This window comes from Entelurus aequoreus, linkage group LG09 (assembly GCF_033978785.1).
Source record: "Entelurus aequoreus isolate RoL-2023_Sb linkage group LG09, RoL_Eaeq_v1.1, whole genome shotgun sequence".
Classification (NCBI taxonomy): domain Eukaryota; kingdom Metazoa; phylum Chordata; class Actinopteri; order Syngnathiformes; family Syngnathidae; genus Entelurus; species Entelurus aequoreus.
Window position 1 is genome coordinate 41,631,348 of NC_084739.1, and position 20,245 is coordinate 41,651,592.

The 20,245-nt window shown below is 37.6% G+C and overlaps 1 protein-coding gene across 10 annotated transcripts in view; it reads left to right on the forward strand.

Annotated features, from left to right (window-relative positions):
• The first annotated feature begins 4,110 nt into the window (after nt 1–4,110).
• LOC133657441 (cilia- and flagella-associated protein 46) overlaps nt 4,111–20,245 on the forward strand; it is a 105,326-nt gene continuing 89,191 nt past the window's right edge. For 4 of the 10 annotated variants that reach the window (XM_062058771.1, XM_062058774.1, XM_062058775.1 and 1 more), the window contains exons 1-14: nt 4,111–4,200; nt 4,635–4,723; nt 4,801–4,922; nt 9,217–9,348; nt 9,576–9,640; nt 10,397–10,561; nt 11,102–11,225; nt 13,789–13,883; nt 15,079–15,204; nt 15,371–15,470; nt 15,692–15,790; nt 16,045–16,235; nt 16,898–17,123; nt 19,144–19,261. In XM_062058771.1, the coding sequence (XP_061914755.1) occupies nt 4,675–4,723; nt 4,801–4,922; nt 9,217–9,348; nt 9,576–9,640; nt 10,397–10,561; nt 11,102–11,225; nt 13,789–13,883; nt 15,079–15,204; nt 15,371–15,470; nt 15,692–15,790; nt 16,045–16,235; nt 16,898–17,123; nt 19,144–19,261 (1,612 nt within the window). In that variant the 5' untranslated portion in view covers nt 4,111–4,200; nt 4,635–4,674. Of the gene's footprint in view, nt 4,201–4,634; nt 4,724–4,799; nt 4,923–9,216; nt 9,349–9,575; nt 9,641–10,396; nt 10,562–10,630; nt 10,724–11,101; nt 11,226–13,788; nt 13,884–15,078; nt 15,205–15,370; nt 15,471–15,691; nt 15,791–16,044; nt 16,236–16,897; nt 17,124–19,143; nt 19,262–20,245 lie in introns of those variants that run through there. The other 6 variants (XM_062058773.1, XM_062058772.1, XM_062058776.1 and 3 more) reach the window with 6 other exon arrangements.

Genomic DNA, 20,245 nt, shown 5'->3' on the forward strand with positions numbered 1-20,245 from the left:
TAAAAGGAAGTCGAAGTCTAAGTCTCAGTTTATTGTCTGTTATATTACAGTGATTGCCTCCTTCTGACCGGTAAGGCCATGTGTGTGTAACTGTGCCAGTTTACACACACAATACAGATGTGCTAAATATAGATGTTAATATTTTTTTGCCTTGATAAATCACATTGCGTGTGCTAAATGATTATGTTTGCATCTCCTCCCAGGGTGTTCTTATAATCAGCGTATATTCTGCATGATTATGAAGACAAGCTAAATGGAGACACAATCCTCTTCGCACAAGCTTGGTAGATCAGCTTTGTGTGCTGTATATAGTGCATGTGTTTTACTTTTCTATTTTTTTAAATTTTATTTATTTATAAATGTATGTATTTTTTAAGTGTTTTTAGTTTGCATGTGCTTTGATACATGCAAATATTTAGTAGGTCAGACCCCAAATGTAATATAATATATCAAAGTACAAAAGGCATTTCCTTCGTGAGCACAAGCACAGTTTTTGCATTGTATTATTAGTATTAATACAGCATAATACCTGAGTAATTTCAAATTGTAAAGTAAGTCAGGGTGAATGGAGATAGTTTTTTCTACTACAGATGGTAGATGGTGTTTACACTAGTACACACATATGCATTACCCAAATGCTGAATGTTGTCTACATTTATAGACATTAACAGGACATGCTTCACATTTTGTCACGTCGATCAAAGCGAAAGTGTCCCAGTTTGACGGTAGACCTTCTTATTCTGAGGCGAGACTAAGGCCTTGTCCACACGAACATAGATACCTAATAAACGCATACTTATATCTGCATTTAGGCCTCTTGTCCACACGCAGACACATACTTTTGTTATTAAAAACGCAGACTTTTACAAACGCTGGCCAAAGTGTAGAGTTCCAAAACTCTCCGCTTAGCGTATGCGTGTATACGGCACAAACGGAGACTTGTGATGACGTCACGGTTGTGCGCTGTCATTTCCAAGCTCAACAACACTGCCTTGCTGCCTTTAAACACACTATAAGATGACTTACTGTATGTTTGAATGTAAACATGCTGCTCTTTTCACTCAACATTAATAAAAAAAAACAGATCAAAATGGGCTTTGCGACACTCATGCAAATGACAGTCAGCTGTTTTGGATAAAATCGCTGTGGAACCTCCACCTGATGGGACAACTTTGACAAGCAAGACTTTTTGCTTTCTGTCACAAGAAAGGTGCAACATTATCTTATGTCTGTAGTCCTTGTTTCATGTGGACTGACCATACATGTCCTCTTTTGCGGGGTTGTCCGGGCTGTCCGGACGGAGTTTCTTAAATGCCTCAAATGTCCGGCATTTTGAGTTAGGGTTGTGTGTATTTTCAATGTACGTTCAGGGTTAAGAAGGGGTTGAAAACAAAAGGTGTGCGCACCAGCAGCTTTCGTGAGGGAGGGGCAGAGACAGAGAGAGCGAGAGAGCGAGGGATTGATTGATTGATTGATTGAAACTTGTATTAGTAGATTGCACAGTACAGTACATATTCCGTACAATTGACCACTAAATGGTAACACCCAAATAAGTTTTTCAACTTGTTTAAGTCGGATCCACGTTAATCAATTCATGGTAAAGGGAGTGGAGAGACAGACATGACACCCGGTTTGCTTGTTTTTTTTTATTGTATCGATTATCGCTTTCCGCCAGTGTTTTTTTTTGTTTATATTTGCTGGGTCAAATTTCCGACAACGTTTATTGCGTTTTTATTTTGATTCGCCAAAAGTTTTATCAATGACAACTACTGCCTCAGTTTGCACTCAGACAAGTTTACCGCGAGGGGCTGTCAAAATAAAGACTTCATGGTAAACACTAAGGTGAGTGTAAACATTCTTAACTCCAGTAAATGAGTTATTTTAGTCTTTGTGAGTCCATGGAAACTTCACTTTTATCTCCCACTAGATCCACATTGTTCGAGGATGGAGACAAGTTAGCTGTTAGCTTCAAGCTAACCAGCAGCCGAGCAGACTCCTCCACCCCAAAAACATACTTTGCAGGTCAAAAAACGGGGCAATTGTTAGTCTTTTGAAGTGTTAATGTGCGAGGAGTGTTCAAAAGGAGTCTCTTGAAGAAGTGGCTGACAAGTTAGTATCGCTGACAGTTTTTCGTCATTGTTTACCTTATGCAGAATTGCTGACTGTGCGTTATGATAACCGCGCATGCGTCGCCAGGCTCTGCGATAGATTTATCAGATTAAATTTTTTATTATCTATAGCAAGGGTGTCAAAAGTGTGCCCCGGAGGCCATTTGTGGCCCACAGCTAATGTTTTAAAAGCCCACGGCACATTCTAAAAATACTATTAAAATAAACAAAAACATAACAAAAGTGAAATAAAAAAGCTTAAAGGTGAAATGTAATTTAGAAAAAGTTGCAATGTTGACTAATAAAACAAAGCTGTTTTTTTTTTCTTTCAAACTGTCATTGCTCAAAAGATAATATTGAATCAAAATCAATGTTTTTATGAATTATTGACCTACCCAAGGTTCCGATTACTTCACATCAAATATTCCACTTTGAAGAATATTTTTTGTGGAACATTTTGCATATTTTGTGTGTTTGCCATAAAAAACATAGTTATGTTTGACAAAAAAGGGCGGAAAACAAACAAACAACATAAAAAAAAAAAAAACATTTTGAAATGAGGGATATATATGAAGTTGATGTAGACTCCAGGTATTTAAGCGTTAAATATAAAATGTATGTATGCCCTGGCACACCATAATCATAATTTCATGAACTAAGCAAAACACTTTTTACACTTCTATACTGAAATAAATACACCTACAACTTGTTAAATAAAACATAGAAAAAACTACCAGCAGCGGTAAAGTTCAGATCCATGAAGGAAAGAAGAAAGTGAATGAATGTTTATAACTGAATACATTTACATATGTATACAAATTTGTTTTCTTTTTTTATTATTTTTTTTAATGAATTAAGTAATGTTATGACAACCTTTTTCCAAAACACAATGTAGAATGTGAGACATATCAGAATAATGCATATGTTTATAATTTTTTTTCAAAACGCTTACAAAAAAGTGGGACCCCAAAAATGTACTGTGGGACCCCATTTTTAGGACTTGATGGGGTCCCTGGACCTAGCGCCAACACTGCTATCAACAGAGGAGAAAAAATGCTTTATTAAAATAAATATATTATTTATAAAGCAAAGCATATATGCCTTGGCACGCATATGTGTCCTGTTTTTGGGATTTCAGAATATGGTCAGCCTAGTTTAATGACAAATCATGAAGTTAACTTACGTGTCTTGCTTCCATTTTTGTAGATGCTCGCGCGTAAAAAGCGACCAAGCAACTAAAAAAAATATATAATGTAGCGTCCTCCATGTAGTGTGTACTGATGTTAAAGACAATATACACTTTGTTACACATTTACCATATCACTATATCCATGATCTGCGATGAGGTGGCGACTTATCCAGGGTGCACCCCGCCTACCGCCCGAATGCAGCTGAGATAGGCTCCAGCGACCCCCCGCGACCCCGAAAGGGACAAGCAGTAGAAAATGGATGGATGGACTATATCCATGATTAAATGCTTTATAATTCTCTTAAACATGCAAAAATGTTTCTTTGGCTCGTTATTGCATGCTGATTTTAGAAATAATGTACACTTCACTGCACATGTAATACATCACCATGTTGCTGAACATGAGTGTTGGTTTTCAGCAGCACAGATGTGCATTCACTCTTTAATACTGTTCCCAGGATTCTGTGTGTATGTGCAGGCTGGTTTTAAAGATAATGTACATGTCATTGTACGTCCAAAGTCGATCAAAATAAACATAACAGGAGGTGTCATGCCACCAAGTCAGCTATTGCTGCTTTTTTCAGGCTTCTGATTGGACAAAATGTGCATGACAGCAAGTGTTTGTGTTTGTGTGTATACATAGACACTTTTGAAACTACACTTGTGTGGATGGAGATTGGTTTAACCCCAAATATGTGTTTTTGAAACTCTCTGTGTTCGTGTGGACATGGCTTATGAATGGACGTGAGAACTTTGCAGTATGTTTGTCCCTTCTTAGTTGCCGTAGTGCGGATGTTGAGGTGGGGCGATGTTGCTAGGTAACGTTGACAAACAAAACGAGACGATTACCAATTCAGCAACCTTTATCTTCGAGGGGAGTACTTTCTTCTCTTTCCAGGTATGGTAAGTTTGTCGCGTTTTACTGTCTGGATATAACTAAACATCCTTTGCAGGTTAACAGTAACTTGTAATGCGCTTGGCTTCAGAAACACCAACATGCTAATTTCGTTTTTTTTTTAAGGGTGAAGGCTTTTAAGGTAACTTTTAATGCGGCAAATCCTTATACTTAGTCCTGACAGTTACTCTCATTTAAGTCTTAAATAGCTCATTATTGGTCTCTGGTGGCAAAACAAAAATGGCTTAACAACGATAGCGACTCTTCTTTCAAGCCATTATAATGATTAAAGCGAGTAACATTTTCCAATGCCAACGTCATTTCATCTATAATAGACTAATTCTCACTATTTTGGTTAATGTGACTCAAGGCACCTATTGTGGGGCGAATAAAGTAAATATTAAGAGTGAGAAAACAAATGTATGTTTCCTGTGTTGCATAGTGAATGATCTGCAATCTGCAGAAAGACTCAGGCATCTAACATGGACCTGGATGTCATCAAATACCTGGCCAAAGCCAAAGCGAACCACGGTTTGTGTTCAAGCTGGCTTAGATAAAATGAAGATACATTTTGCAATGTTTATTGCAATGTTGTGTTTGTATATCAGATTGTGGAGCTTTGCAGTCAGCTTTTAATGTATTGGAAGCGATGACAGCAGCTGGAAGCCCAGAAGGTGCACTCAGCGTTGACCCACATTTGTATGTATCCTGTGGGGAAGAAGCTCTGCAGGTAGGAGAGTTTAACAGAATTGACAGTTTGCCAGCCTCTGTATAAGTTAAAAAATACTTTAATTGCAATGGTATTTGGAAGTTTGATCTCTCCACAAATCATGTGATCAATAACTGCAAAATAGACATTGTTGATCTAAAGCCCTGAAAATAGAGAATCATTACTGGTGAGGATGACTCTAACCATGTTATATTTAATGCAAGTTTACAGGGAATTGTATAAAGCCGGTATATTCAATTTGCAGCCCGTGTGCCAAATCCCAAGGGAATGGCACAATATGGGGTTGCCGAATTCCGTTCAATACTTGAGAGACAAACGTATTTGAAGCAAATTCTTAAAAACACTACAATTCTCACTGTAAACACATTGGCAGATATTGCGTTGACCTTTTAACATTGCCAGCAAACTTAGAACATCCTTTTTTAAGTTCTCTCCATTTTGACAGTTATATAATGTGATTTATGTAACTAAGCTACTGCTGTCGCTTGTTTACTTGATTTGCAGTCAATAGACAAGTATTCCCCTTCTTTAATTATATGAGCAGTGTTCCTCAAAGTTCCACATTTGGTATTTTGTTTTTCATCATTTGGGCTATTCAACTGGTGGCCCGCAAGTTCAGTTAAAAAAACTTGTGAGATAGTCACATTTTGTGTTCCTTAAAAACAGCAGAGCACTCTTTTAGCTAAATAGAACAACATCAAATGTCTACTGTAGAGGTTCTTTGGAATATACAAAATAAGAAAAATAGAGAAGGGAGAAGTCGAAGCCCCAGTTCTTAGCTCTCTGGAAATGTTGCCTGCAAACAATCTAGTTGAATATCCTTGGTATAGATGCTAAAATGTTGTTACATATATGATGCTTTGGTCGATGTATCTAACTAATGGGAAATTAATATTGTGCATAAATGCATGCCTCCTATTCATTGGAGAATCAATGATATAATTATATTGATTTATTGTGTTATGCTAAAAGAGTACTTCGATTATTGACAACCCTTGGAAATATACTATTATGCGTAGAACGTGGACTGACCCTGTACCCTTCTCGGAGCTTGATACACACATATCCAATGATTGACAGCCAATGAGCCAACAGCCCTAAGCTGTCAGCCCAATGTTCAGTGCGGCTCGCCAGGCATTAGCACTGACGTCTGCATATTTTCCTTCCTAATTATGTTAAAGTCATAGGTACAATATGTTGTACTGTAATATACTTTAGTTTTTTGCCATTATTCATCAGAAAAAACATTATTCAAGTAACGTTACACTTGCCTTTATGTATTAGACAATGGACTAGTCCAGTGGTTCTCAACTTTTTTTCACCAAGTACCACCTCAGAACAAACTTGGCTCTCCAAGTACCACCAAAATGACCAACTTTAAAATACAGTAGCATAGTATGTCCAAGTATTCATTGAAAAGAAGGCATATGTTTCATTTAACAAGTATATTTATTATTTTAGCCATTGTAACATTACATACAGTTTGAATAGTAACACTGGATTTAAATGTAGGAAAATAAAACACTGTACTTTAATCAATTGATTATTTGGTGTACCACTAGATAGAGCCCTTTTACCACTAATGGTACACATACCATAGAGGACCACTGGACTCGTTGTTAAAACCCAATGCAAAATATTTTAATTTCGCATTCCGACAAACTGTACTGTGAATCTATTCACCAAATATCCTGATTCCGTCAGCTTTCCCTCATGTTATTGACCGTATGCTTCGCAAACACAAATACAAAACCCAAAGCCAGTGATGTTGGCATGTTGTCCATCCACCCATCCATTTTCTACCGCTTATTCCCTTCGGGGTCGCGGGGGGCGCTGGAGCCTATCTCAGCTACAATCGGGCGGAAGGCGGAAGACAGACAACATTCACACTCACATTCACACACTAGGGCCAATTTAGTGTTGCCAATCAAGTTGTGTAAATCGTAAATAAAAACAGAATACAATGATTTGCAAATCCTTTTCAACCTGTATTCAATTGAATACACTGCAAAGACAAGATACTTAACGTTCAAACTGGTAAACGTTGTTATTTTTATGAAATATTAGCTCATTTGGAATTTGATGCCTGCAACATGTTTCAAAAAAGCTGGCACAAGTGGCAAAAAGATTGAGGAAGTTGAGGAATGCTCATCAAACACTTATTTGGAACATCCCACAGGTGAACAGGCTAATTGGGAACAGGTGGGTGCCATGATTGAGTATAAAAGCAGCTTCCATTAAATGTTCAGTCATTCACAAACAAGGATGGGGCGAGGGTCCCCACTTTGTGAACAAATGTGTGAGAAAATTTTCGAACAGTTTAAGAACAACATTTCTCAACGAGCTATTGCAAGGAATTTAGGGATTTCACCATCTTCGGTCCGTAATATCATCAAAAGGTCCAGAGAATCTGGAGAAATCACTGCATGTAAGCGGCAAGGCCGTGACCTTCGATCCCTCAGGCGGTACTGCATCAATAACCGACATCAGTGTGTAAAGGATATCACCACAGGAACACTTCAGAAAACCACTATCAGTAACTACAGTTGGCTGCTACATCTGTAAGTGCAAGTTAAAACTCTACTATGCCAAGCGAAAGCAATTTATCAACAACACCCAGAAACACCGCCGGCTTTGCTGGGCCTGAGCTCATCAAAGATAGACTGATGCAAAGTGGAAAAGTGTTCTGTGGTCTGACGAGTCTACATTTCAAATTGTTTTTAGAAACTGTGGACGTCGTGTCCTCCGGACCAAATAGGAAGAAAACCATCCGGACTGTTATAGGCGCAAAGTTCAAAAGCCATTATCTGTGATGGTATGGGGGTGTATTAGTGCCCAAGGCATCGGTAACTTACATATCTGTGAAGGCACCATTAATGCTGAAAGGTACATACAGGTTTTGGAGCAACATATATTGCCATCCAAGCAAAGTCTTTTTCATGGACGTCCCTGCTTATTTCACCAAGACAATGCCAAGCCACATTCTGCACGTGTTACAACAGCGTGGCTTTGTAGTAAAAGAGTGTGGGTACTAGACTGGCCTGTAGTCCAGACCTGTGTCCCATTGAAAATGTGTGGCGCATTATGAAGTGTAAAATACAACAGCGGAGACCATGGACTGTTGAACAACTTAAGCTGTACATCAAGCAAGAATGGGAAATAATTCCACCTGAAAATCTTCAAAAATTGGTCTCCTCACTTCTCAAATTTCCTGAGTGTTGTTAAAAGGAAAGGCCATGTATCACAGTGGTAAAAATGCCCCTGTGCCAACTTGATTGCAATGTGTTGCTGCCATTAAATTCTAAGTTAATGATTATTTGCAAAAAAAAAAAAAAAAGTTTCTAGTTCGAACATGAAATATCTTGTCTTTGCAGTGTATTCAATTGAATATAAGTTGAAAAGCATTTGCAAATCATTGTATTCTGTTTTTATTTACGATTTACACAACATGCCAACTTCACTGGTTTTGGGTTTTCTACAATTCAGATCATTTGGATCAACAGTCTGGAGTGCAAGCTGTTGTAGCAGGGGTGTGGAAGTTGGAACTGCACTGCATTATGTCCAAAACGGTTTTCTATGCTTTAAATGAATAACTTTCACAGCAATGGTACATGTTGTTAAATAGATTGTGCTTGGGTTCCTAATAAGTGTCCAATACAATGTTTTTTTCATGGATACATGATATTTAGTCGATACAGATAATGTCCTACTTTTCAAGACCGGTACTGATTTACTAACTTATACTATACTAATTAATGTGTATGTATTATTAAATTTAGAGTTTACTTTAGTTTGTGCACACCTTTCTTTGTGGCTGGCTTTGGAGCAGCTACTACAGCGTAGCAGCGCAGACATATTTATAAGCTTTCAAAACATGGTTGAAGCGATGCTGGATCTTAAAGTAACCGATCGGCTTTGATGTGTTGAAGTTCAATGTTTTTTTCCGCCCTCGCGGAATGTCTGAAGAACATTTAATGCAAATACCATGCAACTTGTCCTCCTTTGAAACTGTGAAGAAATCCCACACAATTGACGCCATGTTTGTTTACAGTGAGTTCAACAATAGACCGTTGAATCCCTACAACATAAATAAGAGAAAAGAATGCTTTATTTTCTCACCCTAAAGCATTTAGCCTCATTTATCGTCGCTATTAGTTTTACGTCATTAATGATTGATTCGGTACTTATAGGTCTGACATTTATCGTGCACCCTCATGTTTTTGTATACAAAATGCAACTTCTTTAGTATATCCATTCCCAATTATGTTGATTTTTGTTTGGTCTTAAATTTTAGCTGGGTTGTTTAGAGATAAGCGCGGCGTGTCTGCAGAAGTTCTTTGAGTGCAACCCACCGGCTGATCAATATCTGTGTCGGGCCTTCATCTGCCAAGGCCAGCTTGTAAGTCCCTCGGCCACAGGGAGCATGGTGAGTACAGTAAATTAGGCACTGCTTCTTGATATGGTTGCTTAGGTTACTTCACACATAAGATACACTGAACAGTGTTCTATTTTATATTTCTATTGCCACTTGTTGTCATTTCTTTGGAAGCAAACAAAGGAATTTAATCAATTGTCTGTCCAATTACCATCTATACTGTACATCCGGTATGTGTCAGGTGAAGCGTTCTCACTTCCCCATTCTTTCTATTTTAGGAAGACTTTAAAGAGAATGTGCAGTGTTTTCTTAAAGCAATTGAAATTGCAAAGCGAGAAAAAAGGTATGTAACCCTTCTAAAATATAGATTGTTTTAATTCACAGGCCATGTGTACAGTATGCTTGTGTGCATGTAATCAACATAAAATATTCTGACTTGAATATGTTTACAGTGCAGGTCATACGTGTGTGTGCAGTTCAGTGACACACTAAGATTTTCTGTTCCATTAATTTTTTATTTCAAGGAATACATAATTTAAGTAATATACATGTACTTCACTTTGACCTTTTCCTCACATTGGAATCATCTGTACCATGTTGTTTTTAAATTCAAACATCTTTTGTTGTTGGATTAAAGAGATCATGAATATATACATAGATACATTTCCTGGTGCCTCGTTAAGATACAGTACTGTATTTGTTTGGACATCAGCACTGCCGCTCTTTACTAACGAATGTATAAAGTTTAAATAACAGGATCAAATGTGCAATCCGCAACACCGAAGAGAATATTTACAAAAATATGCCCAGTTTAGATGATACAAATATACTCTCTAGTGGATAAATTAGCAGCACTCACAGTGTACATCTAGGTTTAAAACATCTATTTTACATATTTAACATTGATCTGGTTTGACAGAGTTTTCTTCTGTGGCTTATTAGATAACAGTTTAAATCCCACTGTTTTGCATTTAATCAGACCTTTGCGTTCAGTGTTAACAAATAGGTTTGAATTGAGTTGTGTTGTTCCGAGATAATACATCACTTACATGTAAATCACAATAAGTGTCTGTTTCTTTGTTCTACTTGTTTTCGGCAGAACTCATTACATTGTGTTCAACGCCTCAGTACTATATCTCCAGATGGTACGTCCTCTCCTGCAACCAGGGCGGTGCCGCCACCTGATTTCCTCTCTCAAGCAGGTGGTCAAAAGTCTGGAAGCGGTGGCTGACAAAGACCACGGCTGGAGGGCAGAACTCATGATGCAAGTGACCCTTCACTGCACTCTTGTGCTCATCTTGCATTCATGGGGATGGTTGGTGTACAGAGCTAATTAAGCAGCATTTCATGTGCTGCAACAGCTTTCTGGCTCCTCGATTAATTGGCTTGCTTATTCTCATCTAATGGAGAGAGAAAGTGTGCTGATGTAAGCTGTCTTATGTACATGAAAAGGTTCACATGCTAATTTTGTTTTTGACCACCACAAATATTGTACAATTCGTCTGCAGTGTGATGTGAATGATGCAACAAGTCACAATTTTAATTGGGTTCACAAAGCGACAGGGTCTATTTTTGGAACTAATTGTTCTGTTATGATATGTCAGTCAACAGTTACGCTCTCTCATTGAATGATAGGCTGTGGTTTAATACTGAAAACATGCACGTACTGTATGCGTAATTACAACACTGACAATAGACACAAAGCAATTGTTTGTTTAATGTAAAGTATTACAAATGCAGCTAGTCAACACATTTTGAAAAAGAAACAAAAACAATTGTTAAATCTCTTAATGCTCTTTTTCAGGCACCTTCTTGACTGTCTTTTGGACTCTGGGAAAATGGACGATGCTGGAAGCTATGCAAGAGTTTCAGAAGAATTTATCAAAAAACACTGTCCAAATCTTTATTACAAACTTTTTCGTTTACAGGTAAATTATTTTATGACTCTACAAAATGTTTTAATTATGGATGTAAAAATATTCAAAAACTAAATATGTTTAACAGTTGATTGATATGCTGTAGGTTAAAATACATACTCTCTGAAAGGCTACACAGTGATTTTGTGGTTTTAGCATGTCAGCTTTACAGCCAGGAGGTTCTGTGTTAGACTCCGACTCACACTTCGCTGTGTAGGGTTGGCATTTTTTGGAAAGTCTGGATTTCTCCCACATTCCAAAGACATTCCTTCTGAGTTGTTGATTGGAGACTTGAAATCATTGTCCATAAGTGTGAATGTGGTTGTGAATGGTTGTTTGTATATGTGTGCCCTGTTATTGACCCTGGTATTGTGTACCCCGTCTGCCACCTGATTTCAGCTGAGATAGGCATCAGTTCAACTGTAACCCTGATCAAAATATGCAGTAGATAATAAATAATATTTTCTGCTATCACAAATGTCCAAGTAATTCAGTCTGAAAATGTAAGCATCACCAGCTATGGAAATATACAAAATTACAAAAAATATTCCAGGAGAATAGTATGCCATTTTCTTTATCCCTATCTTTATCATTAAAATGCTGGATTTACCCCAACTTGATCTGTTGTATCAAACTATACAGCGCGGGTCATCAACTACATTTGTCAAACAACCAATTAATGTTGTATATTTTAGCTTCTGTCAGTATTAATTCGGTATTCCATCCATCCATCCATTGTATACCGCGTGTCCCTTTGGAGGTCGTGGGGGTTGCTGGAGCCTATCTCAGCTGCATTCGGGCAGTAGGCGGGGTACACCCTGGACAAGTCGCCACCTCATCGCAGGGCCAACACATTCACACACTAGGTATTTACAGATGCATATATTCTCTAGCGCAGTTTATATTGACTTGGATCAAGAGGTAGAGTAGGTCATCCAGTAATCAGAGGGTTTCGCTTCTTCTGTCATAAGTCACTGCTGTTTTGTCCTTGGGCAAGACACTTCACCCACCTTGTCGCCGGTGCAGCCCACACTGGTGTATAAATGTTTGGTGGTGGTTAGAGAGGCCATTGGCGTGATTTGGCAGCCACATGTTCATCCGTCTACCCCAGGGCAGCTGCGGCTACAAGTGTTTAGCCATCTACCACTGAATGGATAATGTGCCCTCACTTTAGAGCGCTATGAGTGTCTAGAAAGGCGCTATCTAAATCTAATCAATGTATTAAATAATACAGCTCTATAAAGCACAAAACTGGGCTTAAAAGTAACACATCCCTTTTTCTGCACATTGATTGATAAAAAAATATATTTGGCCACCCATCAATCTGAATGCACGTACTTTGTAACATTTCCTAAGTTAGGCTAAATACGAAGCTCATAATGACACAAATGTAAAATTGCTGGGGAAAAAAGGCCTGGTCGTCCTACAAGTTGTGCAACCCCTTGTGCACATGCGTACAACATGGAAACATGTTTTAAGTATTCTAGTATTGTAGATTTCACTTGGCTATGTTGCAATCTAAGTAATCAGAATGTCAAAAAAGATAACACTATATAGAGTAAATTGATTTGGACATCTTCACACAAATATCATAACCTAATTAAGCGCCAAATTAAACGTTTGATAGGTGGTGTAGGATGTAAAACATTTATAATAAATGACAAACTGCACAAATCCTCCAACTAATGTAAAAGATTCCTTTCGGTTAGAATATATATACTGTAACAGGTTTCCCTACATTATTAATTGTAGCATGCACAGTAGTAAGGGTATGCATGAACCCACACAACTTTCCATTGCTACTGTCTGCGCCCACTGTACGCTATGCGCTGGAAAGCATGGCAAGTGAAATTGAAGAAAATCTGCGCTAATGCTGGGCGGTCTCAGATGTTCACTATAAAAATTACCCAACTGAAATAGATTTAGTGCCAACCGTGCCAATCTCCTTAATATTTTATATACAGTATACTGTCCAGTATATGTTATAAATAGGCCAGTGCCTAGGAGTGAGCATGTTGACAACACAGTCAGGAAATCGAGGGTTTTAATCTGTATTTGGGAATCTGTGTGTGCAATTTTCATGTTCTCCCTGTGTCTGCTTTAAATTTCCATAAATATAAATATAAGTGACAATGCTTGTTTGTCTATGCAGTATGTGCCCTACAACTGGCAGTCAAGGGTATACCAGCTGGGATAGGCTCTTGCTTACTTTTGACCCTAATGAGAACAACCGTTATAGAAAATGGATGGATGTTATGTGTAATGCCCATCCATCCATCCATTTTCTACTGCATGTCCCTCTTGGGGTCGCATTTATGTGTAATGCATGTATGTATATATTTTTACAATAAATGTGTTATATATTTTTACATGAATAGCCCAAGACTCCATGAATTATATAATTTTATTCTGGAAACCAGATGTAAATCTCTGGCATGATGACTTTCCCTGCTGTACTGTACTTTTTCTATACTACTCAGGCATCAATGCATCAACTTCTTACAATGCCAACTAATTTAAATTACAGTTCACATAGAAGCCTGTATCAATTCTAACCTCAGCCCTTTTGCATTAGGTGTGGCATAACCTGTCAAAAAAGGAAGTTCTGCTCAAAAAGATCCGGCAGTCGACTACATTAACAGTCATTTACAAAATACTACAATTTAAAAGGTAAGGAACGTTGATGGTGTAGGTTGTAGTTACTTTGTTTAAGTAAAGAGTTTTTTCTTTTCTAGATTTATTTGGGAGCGTAAACTGTTTGTGGCCTTTAATTGCCACATTTGAACGATCATATCACAATATTATTATTGTGGCTTCAATTTAGGTTGTGTTTCTTTGATTGAATACGTATTTTTATACTTCTAAAACGCAACATAGAGAAGCATTGTCAATTGTTACCAGTCATCTATCCGTTTGTATTTCTTAAAATTTGAAAGCCCCTCCTGCTTGCATATAACCTGTTAACTTTGATTAATTAGGGCTCTAAGCAGATTTTTTTTTTGAATTGATTTGAATTTTGATTAAGATTAATCACAGGTTATGACTGGCTTGCATAATTAAAAAAAAGAGCCCAATATTTGGACACAAATGCAATTGTATTGTCAGAATGTCATACAAGAATAGCAGTTTTATATAAAGTACCGCCAGGGTTTATTTTGAAGTGAAATTTGCCAGTGAGCACACCAGTTGGAGTCTCCTCACTCATCTTTGCACTGTTATATGCATTGACCTGATCACTGACCGTTAACAACCCTCAGCCTTTCTGGTTATCATCCACGGTTAAGGTAAAATAACGTGCGGTAAAAATAAATTATGTGACTAATCTGCGCGTATACAGTACATGATTAATGCAATACTTTTTTGTGATTATTCACAATTTAACTCATTATTTTTGACACCACTAATTAAAACATAAATTGGCATTTCCTCTAGACACATCCCCAGTCAGGATTCAATCCCAGTTTGTCTGTTTATCAGCCCAGCACTCACGCTGCGCGCCACAGGTAACAACGTGAATATTAGGGGAAATGTGCCATTACGGTATATTATTTTCAGTGACAGAGCAGGAAGTTATGTTTACATAAAAAATTATCATGAAGCACCCTGTCATTAATTAATTGACAGATTGTTGGGTACACTGCATAGCGCATGATCTTTTTATCAGGAGAGGCGGCCCTGTTAACTTTTTAAGGCTCTTAATAGCAACTGCAAACATAACTACCAATGACTCTGATTTACACCATAAGAACCCCATTGCTTTACTTTGAGTACATTATATAGGATTGCATGTAATAACTTTAACATACTTCAGAGGTTCATGTATGTATACATATGTTTACTCTGAGATGTCTCCCATTGATTATAGGGGGCTAGGGGAAATAAAAGAGGATGAAGTTGTAAAAAAAGATTTGAACGAGCTTGAGGAGATTTTTAGTCTACTGGGGGATTCCACAAAAGCATCTCTTCGGACACCCCTTGAACCATCTAGCAGGTTTGCAGCTATCCCACAAGCCTATTTTCCTGTTTTGTCCACTTAGGAAATTACTCTGTGCCATGGACACATGGATACACCAGGATCTAGTTACTGATTACACACAGTTTAAATTAATCTGACGTGATTTGAATTAGATATATTATGTTTTATTTTCGATTTGCAGAGTTTCTTTACTCATGGAGCTGTCTTTGCTGGCCTTGCAAGTAAAGAATGAAAAAGTGGCAATCAAATGCTTAAAACAAATTAAGTCAACAGGGGAGACGGTAAGTGTTGGAGACTGTCCTAAAAACATCAAGCAGGTGTAAGATTAAACACAGCTGTTTATTTTATCTGAATCAGTCTTTTTGTTTGGCATATGATTGATTCCTAGTTACTGTAGGTACAGCGATGCCATATCTGTTGTATAAAGATCTACTGTGGTTTAACACATATTTTTGTTATCCCAACCAACTCTTTTGACTTTAGATTTTTTCTTTCCTTTCAGAGTATCGGTGAACAGATAATAATGGAGTGTGTCAACTGTGAAATAAACCTCCAGAAGAAAGAGACAAAGATGAATGACTATTCCAAATCCAGTGTTGAGGTGCTCAATCATCAGACACATCTGAGAACGTGTTAAACAAGCAGTCACTTTAGTAATTCGATGAGCACTTCACAATGAATAGTTTCCCGTACATTTTTTTTTAGGACATATTTTACTTGAGGTAGTGTTTTACTTATAGAAAATGCTAAAACTTATATAAACTCTCATACAGTACTAAAATGTTATTAATTACATGTCATTATTGAAAGAGATGATGTTTCTAATTGCTTCAGAAGATTTTTTTCCCCTCGTAGGCCCGTCTAAAGGAGATAGGGAAGCTGAATCACTGTCTACAGGCTGCTGTACGAGAAGGGGACCCGCAGGCCGTGCAGGCAGTGTGTGCAACCCAGTGGAGCTTCTGTCTCCCACTGTTGCAGCACAATCTACGCAGACACGTGAAGACACCTCTGTCCAGGGTGGCCCAAGCACTGGAAGACATGCAATGGTATTCAATTGAATTAATGTGTTAATTATGTCTAATTGTATTTAAATAAAACTAGGGCTGTGAATCTTTGGGCACCACAGGATTCAATTAAATTCTTGGGGGTAACGATTTGATTCAAAACAATTGTCGGTTAAAATCAATACTTTTTAATAACATTGGGTGCCAGCTCAATGATGAACTACATTCTCCATAAAGTATATAATAAGCTCTGATAAATTTCTATAGTACTTAAAAGAAAACTAGATCCGTACAGCAGATACGGGCATCTACATCAACAATATGGTTTGCGCGAATGCCTGTACAAGATCGATTAAAAAAAAAAAATACATTAAAAAAAAAATATATATATATATATAAAGTATATATATATATATATATATATATATATATATATATATATATATATATATATATATATATATATATATATATATATATATATACAGTATATATGTGGTTTTTTGGGTGTTTAAAAAAAATATATTTCATGAATTTCTTAATCGAATAAGAATCGTTACAAATAAGAATCACAATTTTTTCAAAAATCTTTTTTATTTTGACACACATATACAAAACTATCTGTCTTTTGTCTATTTCGAAGTCCAGAACATATACATATCGTATTGGTTTAGAATCTTAAGAGTTGTGTTAAATTTTTCCAGTATGCTGTTCCCAGTCCGATGTCTGGTCCACGCAGAGCTTGCAGTGATGGAAGAGGAGGACGGACTCCTGGAGGCCTCAATCACTCACCTACAAAAAGCCATGCTGCTAGATAACGGCACACAAAAAGAAAGATTATCGTCAGCTTTCCATCTCTTACAGCTCAGAGGGAACCTCTATCAATCGCCCTCTCGCAACGAGGATAAAGCCGCTATGCTTATGCAGCAGGTTTGCAGAATTCGGTGCCAACCAGTTTTACCATTTCAGACTGTTGAATTGAATTTCGATTCAAGCCAGGGTTTTTTAGGGAAATCATTATTGTGCCATTTGTTTTTTAAGTACAGGGTTATGAACAACAAAAGTACAATCACATTGCCCAATCCATCTACAACTTTCAGTTGGACAATTTAATTTGTAGGCAGCACTGTGAGACAGGTGGTTAGCATGTCTGATTTGCAGTCAGGTGGTTATAGAATCTCAGTTTTGATCGTTTGTGTAAGTTTTCTCCAGTTATTTCTCACATGTCCCAAAAATTTTAGATTAATTAGAGACTCTAAATTGCTCTCATGTTAATGGTTGTCTCCGTATACAAAACCCAAAACCAGTGAAGTTGGCACGTTGTGCAAAAAATAGAATACAATGATTTGCTAATCCTTTTCAACCTATGTTTAATTGAATACACTGCAAAGACAAGATACTTAACGTTCGAACTGGTAAACTTTAATTTTTTGCAAATATTAGCTAATTTGGAATTTGATGCCGCAACACGTTTTAAAAAAGCTGGCACAAGGTAAAAAGACTGCGAAAGTTGAGGAATGCTCATCAAACCCTTAGTTGGAACATTCCACAGGTGAACAGGCTAATTGGGAACAGGTGGGTGCCATGATTCGGCATGAAACTAACTTCCATAAAATGCTCACAAACAAGGATTGGGCGAGGGTCACCACTTTGTGAACAAATACGTGAGCAAATTGTCGAACAGTTTAAGAACAACATTTCTCAACGGGCTGTTGTAAGGAATTTAGGGATTTCACCATCTACAGTCCGTAATATCATCAAAAGGTTCAGAGAATCTGGAGAAATCACTGTACTTAAGCGATGATATTACAGACCTTTGATCCCTCAGGCGGTACTGCATCAAAAAGCGACATCAGTGTGTAAAATACATCACCACATGGGCTCAGGAACACTTCAGAAAACCACTATCAGTAACTACAGTTGGTCGCTACATCTGTAAGTGCAAGTTAAAACTCTACTATGCAAAGTGAAAGCAATTTATTAACACCACCCAGAAATGCCGCCGGCTTTGCTGGGCCCGAGCTTATCTAAAATGGACTGATGCAAAGTGGAAAAGTGTTCTGTGGTCTGACAAGTCCACATTTCAAATTGTTTTTGGAAACTGTGGACGTTGTGTCCTCTGGACCAAAGAGGAAAAGAACCATCCGGACTGTAATAGGCGCAAAGTTCAAAAGCTAGCATCTGTGATGGTATGGGGGTTATTAGTGCCCAAGGCATCGGTAACTTATACATCGGTGAAGGCACCATTAATGCTGAAAGGTACATACAGGTTTTGGAGCAACATATATTGCCATCCAAGCAACGTCTTTTTCATGGACGCCCCTGCTAATTTCAGCAAGACAATGCCAAGCCACGTGTTACAACAGCGTGGTTTCATAGTAAAAGAGTGCGGGTACTTGACTGGCCTGCCTGTAGTCCAGACCTGTCTCCCATTGAAAAAGTGTGGCGCATTATGAAGTGTAAATTACGACAACGGAGACCCCAGACTGTTGAACAACAGTTCCCAAACATTTACTGAGTGTTGTCAAAAGGAAATGCCATGGAAAACTGGTAAAAAATGTCCCTGTGCCAACTTGTTTGCAATGCGTTGCTGCCATTAAATTCTAAGTTAAATATTATTTGCAAATCCACAATTTCCCCTTGTGGTTCAATAAAGTTTGTCTAAATTTAAGTCTAAAAAAAAGTTATGTTTCTCAGTTCAAACATTAAATATATTGTCTTTGCAGTGTATTCAATTGAATATAAGTTGAAAAGGATTTGCAAATCATTGTATTGTTTCTTTTTTTACGATTTACACAAAGGGCCAACTTCATTGGTTTCGGGTTTTGTATCATTAACTGGTGACCATTCCAGGGTGTACCGTGCCTTTCACCTGAAATAATTAAAGTTGGAAATATTGTGTTTGTCGATGTACAGTATGATGTGTAAACTGTCGCTTTGTTTCTGTCAGGTGAAGGACATGCAGACCCAACAGGATACAGATTGCCGTCCCTTACTTCTGACTGTGGGTCAACTGTTGGCCCCTGCTGATTTCCAGATGGTGCTGAATGCAGAAAGCACCCCTAAGCGTACACATTTTCCTTCTTTGAGTTTTAATTTGACAACAATTTGCCTTCGTCACATCTCTCACTTGATAATCGTTTTTCATTTACACCAGTGGTCCCCAACCTTTTTTTCACCACAAACGTGTGTAATGTAGGCATTATTTTCAGGGACTGGCTTTCCACTTGTACAAGATAAATACAGCAAAAATAAGTGCTAGAAAAAAATCCAACTCACTATAACGCTGAATTAGTGGGAGCCCTGGGCTTGTTTCTTTGCAACGAGATGCAAATGTCACATTTATATTGTATACGTTCATTAATGTTCATTGTATTATGTCACAAAGTTATAACACATATAAAAAATGTCAACTTCCTATGAGGAGTTTTATTGTACATCTTTAAACAAGCTTATTCGTGTGTCTCGTGAGACAGGCGAAAGTTAAGAAAATGGAGTCGTTTATAAATTATTTAATATTTCTGTACGGCCTAGTAGCAAATGCGTCACGGACCAGTACCGGTCCCCGAACCGGTGGTTGGGGACCACTAATTTACACAATGTGTGGCACCCATCTGCATGCACTTGAACACATGAATATTTATTTTATTTTTGATGTATGGACACTGTGCATATAGGATGTTATGCTGTGAAAAACTAAACCGTTTCATGTTTATTGTGGTACCTGTATTCAAAAATACATTCCACTGCATTCGAAGATTTATAATAGCAATGATAACATATAGCACAGAGACTGCATGCTTAGCAACAATACCCGTACAAAAGCACTAAAAGTTCAAATTAAAGTACCAATGATTGTCACACACACACTAGGTGTGGCGAAATTATATCTCTGCATTTGACCCATCTCCCTTGTTCAAGACACTGTAGTCTGTGTTTGCTCTTCATAATCAAATGACTAAATCCCCCCTCTGCCGCTTAAACCATGACATTTAAACTAATCTAATGCTGAACCTAACAATTATTTCTTAAATCGATATATATTGATATTT